The sequence below is a fragment of the Pogonomyrmex barbatus genome, unplaced genomic scaffold (assembly GCF_055798465.1).
Source record: "Pogonomyrmex barbatus isolate J1 unplaced genomic scaffold, ASM5579846v1 scaffold9, whole genome shotgun sequence".
Taxonomy (NCBI): Eukaryota; Metazoa; Arthropoda; class Insecta; order Hymenoptera; family Formicidae; genus Pogonomyrmex; species Pogonomyrmex barbatus.
Window position 1 is genome coordinate 3630474 of NW_028297193.1, and position 9454 is coordinate 3639927.

General features: G+C 37.0%; 1 protein-coding gene across 2 annotated transcripts in view; it reads right to left on the reverse strand.

The window, feature by feature from the left end:
• Myo81F (unconventional myosin 81F) overlaps positions 1-9217 on the reverse strand; it is a 35121-nt gene extending 25904 nt beyond the window's left edge. Inside the window, exons 1-2 of one of the 2 annotated variants that reach the window (XM_089084513.1) lie at positions 8611-9215; positions 2289-2395 (exon numbers count right to left, since the gene is read on the reverse strand). In XM_089084513.1, the coding sequence (XP_088940639.1) occupies positions 2289-2395; positions 8611-8638 (135 nt within the window). In that variant the 5' untranslated portion in view covers positions 8639-9215. Of the gene's footprint in view, positions 1-2288; positions 2396-8610 lie in introns of both variants that reach the window. The other variant, XM_089084514.1, reaches the window with a different exon arrangement.
• Between the last annotated feature and the right edge of the window lie 237 nt (positions 9218-9454).

Sequence of the window (9454 nt, forward strand, 5' to 3'; positions counted from 1 at the left end):
TTCAAACTTTTGTTTTAAAGTAAATTAATATAAAAATATTAAACTAAAGAAATAACAATATTTGCGTTTAATAATATCAGTAATAAAAACCATATAGATCTGCGCAATTTTTACGCTGTTTGGCACATAACTTTGAAATTTAACGAAAGGCAAGTTTGATGTGTCTACAGCAAGAGCTGTCCTTACCAGCTGCAAATCTCGTTCGCACCCGCGGCGACGACAAGAAGTGCTCAATGACAGAGATTCGAAAAGGCCAAGGGACCCGAACGACCGCTTTACGAGCCGTTTAATTTTTCGATTATATCAGGCGGCAAAAAGTGAACGTCAACACATATGCGTACGGTGATGACCAGGCAGAGCTTGGTTTCTGGGAAACAAGTTTTGTTTCTTATGCCCTTTCGTTAGAGGAAACATTTCCTAATTACAAATTTTACAAAGATCGCAACAAAGTTAGAAATAACTTGAAATATTTCGAAGACTTCATTACGAAATAAAAATAATTTAAGATGTTCCAACAACGTCTAATTAATTTCGTCAATTGATTTAAGAAAAAGAAGACAGTTTGAAAATATTTTTAGAGAAAAAGAAAATAATCGAATAACTAATAAAATATGCTGTTTTAATCATAATTATGTTAAATGTGTTTTTAATGATATTACAGACATTTGTCCGTTCGTCTTATAACATTTTCATCTGAATGCGACGGAAGATTAGTCTAAGTACATCGTCGCACACGCTACTCACATGTATGAGGAAGTGTCTACTAATGAGTGGATTGTCGACGACCTAAATCGCGTGTTTGAATTCCAGTGACTAACTGGTGCCAATTGCTGCCAACTGAGATCTAGTTGAAGATTTTGGGCTCTTTAATACATAATCTCAAGTGTCACGAGATTTTCCATTACTGAAATTAGCAAATTTGAATAACATTAGCAAATCCCATTTATATACGTATTGATTAAACGAAGGCAAATGTCTTTAAGAAATCTAGAATGAGGTAACAATTCTATTTCTCAATCATTATATTTTTTTATCATCAAATATATACGCAAAGTGAAATGTAGCATCCAATGTTAATTTTGCATATTACTTCCAATAATAATTCTATAAAATAAAAAACTACTCATTTTAATGTTAATTCTCATCTGGTTAATTTGAATATTAATTTTTAGTTCCTAGTAGTAGCGATATCGCTATAATTGGTACACGACATTTTAATTCAATTTCCTCTATTTTACTACTCCTGCTTACTATGTGTTTATCGCTTGTTTTTATTTAAGTTCAAAGCTTCCAATTGCATAAACGCACATATTATCCCAAGATACGATTATTCCATACGAGATATCATTCACTGATTATTTTGTCGATGAGTTAAGCGTGCGTCTTGCGATTTTTATCTGTATCTGTAATATCCACGAATCGTATTTCTGGGAGTCGGTTAAGGCGAGAGGAAAGGGTTGACAATGGTTGCGGTATCGTTGAGTCGTTGGCAAATCCAAGCCGATGAGAGATGAATGGGTCTGACCCTGGGGTGATTCGCCAGCTGACTGAGATCGTCATAGCAACGCGGCAATCTAGGAGCGACCCCTGCCCTCCCCTGCGATATTCATATGCGTCCTTTCGTACCATTTCTCCCGGCTGATTCACTTTTTCTCTCTCTCTTTCTCTCTCTCCATTCTCCGCCGATCTCTTTTTCGGGACAAAATCAGTTAATCTCTCGTCGTTCACCTATCTTCCTTTCATTCGCCTAATTTAAATGAAAAACTAAACGGAATCACGGAAATATTATCCTCAGGCTTATAGCTTGCATATCTCCATTGAATATTCAAAGTGAAATGTGCTTAATTTCCCTAGAGTTTAAGAACATTCAAATTATATTGAAATAAAATATTGTATTTGCTTTAAATAATTTCCAATTTTGACGATTGCTTTTTAATTTTCTTTTATGTGTCGCGTGTAATTATCACGTTCAAATTTATAAATCGTCAAATTTATCAACGAAGAATATTATATAATAATTATTAGAACATTAATTTTTCTATCTAAATAATAAATTTATAAAAAATAAAATGTAAAATCATTTAGAAAAAGATCCGTTTTAGAAATTATTTTATATTTTATATTTCGAGTCATTACGATTTTAAGTATTTTAAGTATCGAAGCAATAAGAATAATTTTTGTACTGAACGCTGTGAATAGGAATTGATATATATTAATATATATATATATATATATATATATATATATATATATATATATAGAATTATACTGTGAAAAATAAAGGATACGTATATCTGGTCCCTACTGTACCGAACTTGAAGATTACGATTGATACCGATTTCATCAATATCACTGATGACTGTCATATCTGGCACGCCGCACTCAGGGCTTGAGCCTGAAAGATAAAAAGAAAAAAAATATCGATTAATAAACATGATTGTTGAGAAAGAGATTAAAGAGGAAAGCGAAAGATTTTTTCTTAAACAATACAGTTTGACAAATTGTCAATGAGCGAACGAACATGATTAAGAAAATGTAATTACAAATATATAATAATTATCCGAAGGTATCATATATTTGCTGATTGCTTGGCACTTCTGGCTAATATCAAATTTCATCTGGATTATATTCCCGGGGTGAATCCGCATATCAAAGGGCACAGTGCTTGACCACCTGTTGTCCGGCAGAGTAAGTGATAATTATACTATTTCGAGGGACAATTCGATAACTTTTCATTAATTCCTTAACATCAGGATTTTAAAAACAACTTTGCAACTTATTTATAAAATGTTTACAATATTTCTTTTATTTTTATTTCAAGATTATCGATAGATGAATCTTAAGACACAAAAGGGAATTTAAATTTCCTTTAATGACTTTTTTTATTATCATTAAATTATATTCTGAAAATTTCGTGTCAGGTCTAGCTTTCACAACCTTCGTTTTTGTATATTTATAAAATTAAGTGTCGTGAATTACAAGGTGAATTCGTGGCAATGATTTGACGTGGATTATTATCCTGTCAGATTCTGCTCTGCCATGTTCCGCAATCAATTTGCGACGACAACACGAAACGCGCAGAGCACACATAAGAACACATACAAGAGCATCAATCATTTAGCGCGCCTCATCTTGACGGTAGTCCACGTGCCGGCGGCGAAGAATCGAGTTTCGCGATTCGCAGGTGCAACCTGGTGCACACATGCATCTGGTACTATGCACCACTCGGTTGCACCTGCGCTGCCCAGCTGCCACTCGTAATTTCAAGGTTGCGATTAACGGGAATCGATATATCGAGCCATGGTGGACTATGAGCCAAATTTTTTTGACAATCAGCGACTCAAAATGGATCGAAATGCAAATCAACTGTATAGCCGCTTTCTTCAAGATCACGCGATCTCATTTAAATCTCATTTGAAAAGTCAAATGAAAAGATAAGTCGCGTCTTATCAACGACTGAAATTATGAGCAATTAGCATGGCATAATTTAGCAATGACAGCATTAAAGCTAGCTTAGTGATTCAGAAACATCACAGTTGTATTTAACTGATTATCAGTTGATTTAATATAAGCATATATGTAATAATATATCATAAAATTAATGACACGATGAAATAAAAGTTGTATTTAGAAATCCAGATGCATCGCAAAAATTACATTTATCTATCGTATTCATTGTTATAACCGAGTTTTCGAAATTCGCACATTAATATTTTTTGCAAGAAATTATTTACGATATCTCATAGAACGCAACTCCATTCGCTCTCTCTTTATATTTCCGCACTTATCTCTATGCAGCGATAAAACTACGCGTGTTTTTTTAGCCCAACGGCGAATCTCCATCCGTTTCCTGAACAGCACGAAAGACGTCCGGTTAAAGGTGCTTTCACATAATAATGGACTTTTTCTGCAGTGAGCGTTTTATCAAAGTCTAATTAAAATTATATAATGATCTTAATAAATTTAAATTACAATATTCTTTATCAAGATATATCAGAGAACTTTTAATAGATGCAGAATGGATATAAATTGATATTAATGTGTAAATAAAAATGTGAAAATTAAATATTTTATTATCTGGAAACAATGATAAAAGTTACATTTTGAAAGTTACATTACAGATCACACACTTTCGATGTTACACATCCAATATTGAATGTATGCAAATTTAAAATTAAATAAGTACAATAAAAAGTATCGGCAATTTAAAAATTCAATATGCATCTTTTTTATATCCAACACCATTTTCACAACTGTCAGTTCTTCTCTCGTTAGATAAATCTTCGTATTGTTGTTATTCGAACCGATTTCAAAATCGCCCGGTGATTTACGATCGATCGATTCTCGCGATATGAAGAAACATAAATCGCGCGTGTGAGATTGGAGTAAGCCGAGGAAATGTTGTGCAGAACAAAGAACAGAGTCACGAACGATTGCAACCAGGAGAGAGAATTAAAATGCACAACTGGCACGGGTGCCCACATGGCGCAACGTAGTTACCGTCCAACCATGCGCATGTGTAGTGGTGTGTGTGGTGTGTGTGGTGTGTGTGTGTGTGTGTGTGTGTGTGTGTGTGTATGTGTGTGTGTGTGTGTGTGTGTGTGTGTATGTGCGCGTGTGTGTTGGACGATACATACGCGTTGTACGGCAGTATTATACAGAAAAGAGCATAATTCACACGTTTAGGGCTGAAGGACACGCGCTTTGGATCCGCGTGACGGAAGGGAGACACGCGTAAAGCTATGCGTGCCGTTTGTCGTATTCCAGAGGCGATAAAACGTTCAGTTTACATAGAGTATATCAGAATTCATATCAGAATCATGCGGACATATCAGTTTCCTCCGTTAAGAATTTCTCGGTAAATCCGAGATTGATACTTTTGCAGCTGAAATTCGACTCCTCAGGCGAATTTCATTTGTTATTTATGTATAAACCTTATCTACCTGATGCAATCGCACTAATTGCGATGTGGATAATGATGCGTCTAATGATCTTGGGACAATCTTATTAGTGTTCCAGCGTAACTTAATTCGATCTAAGTTCTCATCGCTCGCAACTTAATTTAATCTCACTTTAATGGCGCCACTTGATTACTAACAACAAGCCTTGAATTAAAACTTAAACTAAAGTCTCCGATTAAAACTGACTGGAGGAAAGACATTATTTTCTCGAAGGTGTTAACTTAGAAAAATATATAAAAATATTAATATGACTAATTTAAATAACTCCGTCGTTAGGTCATCGTAATGACGTTCTCCAGATTCCGTTCCGAGATTTCGGAAATTCATCGGGTACTCCATAGTTGAATGAAAGTGCGTAATTCACCCTGTACAATCAATGTCAACTGACAGTGAAGATAATTCCGTGTAACAATTTTTCGAAACATACATAGCACACGCGATGATTCATTTGACATACCAGAATACCGGGGAAACCTGCTCCTTAGAAATGTCGAACCGATGACTCATTGGCCCGGCGAACGAGATCTCAACGATTACGCGGATATATCTCTCCGAGGAAAGTTTCTCGCGTCATGTCGCGATCGGATCGAATCCAATTTCCTGGAATTCTGATGCTGCGAGAGACCCGTGAGAAGTAATATCGACGATCGTAATGTAAGTGAAATTTCCCGCTACCATTCACGAAAAAAGGACCGAATGAATTTATTCGCGTCAAATAATGAGACACATTAATTAAAATTTATTACTATGCTGTTTATTACTATGTTAATTATAATTAACATACTTATTATCTCTCTATTTATATATACCGTGTATATATTCATTTTATATTATATAAAATATATATATATATTAGATAAAATAAAACTTCTCTTTTCCTCTTTTTCAAAAAAGAAAAAATGGATTAAAAAATGGATTCATATATTTTTAAATAATGTTAACAATGAGATGAAATGCAGCATGACTTGTGTCACATCGCGCTATCGTATCATACATTTCACATGCAGTGCTTTTTCGGAGTGACTGGTTGCTTTGTACTTGCGTTGAAAGATCCATACTTTACGTTTGTATACAGGGTGCTCGAAAATTCAACCAACAAATTTTCAGAAATTGTCAGGAGCACCAAAAAGACCATTTTTTGCAAATGGACCTAGAGATCGGAAACATGTCGCTATGCAGACAGTATTTGAAAAAGATCGGACCTTGAAAAATATAAATTTTATAAAAATATTGTTTCAGACAAAAGTTGTAGAGTAAAAAGATCTATTTATTGATTTTATGAGTTTGATCTTGGATAGCGTCGTCAAGATCAGCTCCTATCCTAAGTCTATTTGCAACAAATGATGCTTTTGGAGCCCCCGACAATCTCTGAAAGTTTGTCGGTTGAATTTTCGAACACCCTGTATATGTATCATAAAGTATATACTGTAACTTTATCATAAACGGTGATTCGATAAGCGTATTCGAATGTCAAATATATATACAAACGAATGTTTCATTAGGAAACCTCTTCACAATCTTGCGTCGCCTATCAATCAAGCTTTGTATAGATTCATGTTGTAAAAAACTTACATATTTCCACATATGTTTAAATACAAATATAAATTATTAAATAGACTAGATCCTTATGATAAATTCACGTTATAAAAAACTTATATACCTGCATAATTTAATGCAAATATAAATTATTAAATGGAGTAGATCCTTGCGATAATATTTTTTTCTTTCCGCAATTATATATAATTAATATAAAAAGGTATAATAACGCTCGCCGACGTATTAAAATACAGAAATAAGTCGGCGGGACCCTAAGTACCTCACGCGATCGGACATTAAATCTTTACGATTGTTTTATCACGCGCCTTTCTTTTTTTTTTTTTTTTTTTTTTTCGTAGTAACGCTGCACCGCTGCACAAAACATCGCGGCAACGCGTTGTGGAACACACCACGCTGGTCGTTGCTCTCGTGAACCCGTGAACTACGGTGGAATTTTTTTTTTTCCCACCGTCGCGTTCCCTTGACTTCTTCGTTCAGGCGTGCACGAGCGGATACGAGCGGAGAACGCGGCACGCGAGGCACGGGATTACGCGAGCGCGCGAATCGATTGGGCGTAGAACCGGCGAAAGTCGCCGCGAACTTGACATCGCGCAGTCAGTCCGCTGCCAGGTGAAGCTCACATGTCACCGCTGTCAGGCCTGTCTGCAATGTCATTCCCGCGCTTCCAATGTCCGCGGGACATCCCCTGATCGCGTTAACAGATGTTTCCGATCGAAAGTATCTTGGATGATTTTCGAACTCTTAAAGAGAAAAGACAACGCGGTTCGATCTCGACTTAAGATTCTTCCACAAATGTGATTGTTTCATGACGCCTTGACCTTGATCATTAATAATTTTATGACGAATTTTACTTAGCGAAAAAAAAAAAATCGAGGAAAATAATGCTTCTGTATTTTTCTAGTTATCGATATCATCTACACTTACTTAAGCATATATTACGCTTTAAATTGTAACTTTATTTATAGTTTACTTAAAATTAACGGGGAAATATGATCCGCTGTTTATTTGTTCTTCTGAAGTTCTCGCTTTACTCGTAAAGTTCAGCTTTTTAATCGCTGACTTGGAAACTGAAGACTTCCTGAGTTCGGCAAGTAAACATTGGAAAAACGGTAAGCGACAAGATGAACAGCCACTATGAGAAACGCCCGCCCGTTCGATCAGTATGCCGAAAACGAACGAGGGGGAGGAACGGAACTGAGAAGTGGTGTCCGTGTCATCGTGAATAACTCTAGCTGCTACATAATACTTTGCTATAATAGCATATAATATACTTCTCGTTCTGCACTTAGAAAAATAATTATCACAGTTCCTATCATTTAATAATTAAAATTTTTAAAAACGTTTCATTATTTCTTTTGTTCAATAAAATATTTATAATTTTTTAAAAACACCTTCATTTGCTGGTATTTCAGTGTTTCTATCCTTTTCTTTTTGTATACAAAACTTAACTCATTTAATAATTAAAATTTTGTTACGACACAAATTGCAAAAGTCAAGGATTACAAAATCTAAAATGTATTTCTTTATTACATATAGGGAACATTACTTATCGCAATAATTGTGAATAAACAATTGCGCAGAGCGAGAGGTAACAATTATAATCTGTCATTTTCGAATCTTTACGGATCATTGCTGACAATGAATAGTTTTTTTTTTTTAAATAAGAACAAAACAATAACACTGCAATCTTCCAATTTAAATTGTTTTGCAGTCCAACAAATTGACGTTGGTTCGTATATTACTGTGGTACGATTCTTGTCAGAATACATTGCCTATTTATTTTCAAAAGAAAGGGATGAATGGGTAAAGATATGAAAGTGCAGAAAGTACATGCAACGTCGTGGAGTATATTATTATGATCGAGCTGCACCACCCAGTGGAAGCAACCACCCGCTCTGCACCCACCCGGAGGTCGACGACGTACGCCTACAAGAAGGCGTCGCGACGGCGACGAGAAATTACGCGTGTTATCGCGCGGACACATTCGGGGCGGGGACGACGGACATGCATCGAAAGCACGGCGCTGCGGGGAAGGCGGGAGGAGAAGGCAAAAGAGAAAAAAGCGCAGTGACCGGCAGGGAAGCTCACTCACCCTGTGAAGCGAAATGCTTCGTGACCATGATGATGCGCGCGTGGTCCTTTTCGCTGCTTCGAAATTCAGAACATCATACCCTCCTCCACGGCGCGCGGTGACAACCCCTCGACACGCACGACTGTGGGGCAGGGGGACGGAGAGGGGGGCGGTCCAGCGGCGTATCCCGGCGGGCGATGCGTGTACGAGGTAACTACCCTCGCAACGGAGGACGCGAACGGCACCGAAAAAGGGTATTCTGACGGGACTGTCTCACCCTGTTAGAAATCACATGTTCGTCGTTTTATAAACTTGTTGTTTACTCCCTAGTGTTTTTAGGATTCAGCCGAGGAAAAGGCGATCGCGGGACAAACGACGAGAAAGGAAGAGTATCACCTTTCGCGCACCACCACCACCATCACTACCACCACTCTGCCACCGTCAACACACCACAGCCACCCGCGCACGCGTTCACCCTGATTCCAACTACGAACAACACACGTGCTCGACAGTTGCTACCCAACTGACACGGCCCACGATTCCGCGATCCCTCGCCGACTACGTTCCCTCTCTGCCCCTCAGTTACTTCCGCTCCTGGTCCTGCGCTTCTCCCCACCTAACTCCATCGCTCCGGCAGTCTGTGACAGCGTTGGAATTGACTCCTTTCGGAACGTTCTCCGGGTGCGAGTGGATGTCGCCATCTATACGGATTTCGAGAACAGTTGGTTCAATCGATAAGAAAGAAAATTATAAAACTAACAAAAGCATGCGTATCCCTCTCCTGATTTTAATAAATTTTGAATTTTAGATCAAAATAAAAAACATATATTTATTTATATTTATGTTTTCATGCATTAAGAGCGAT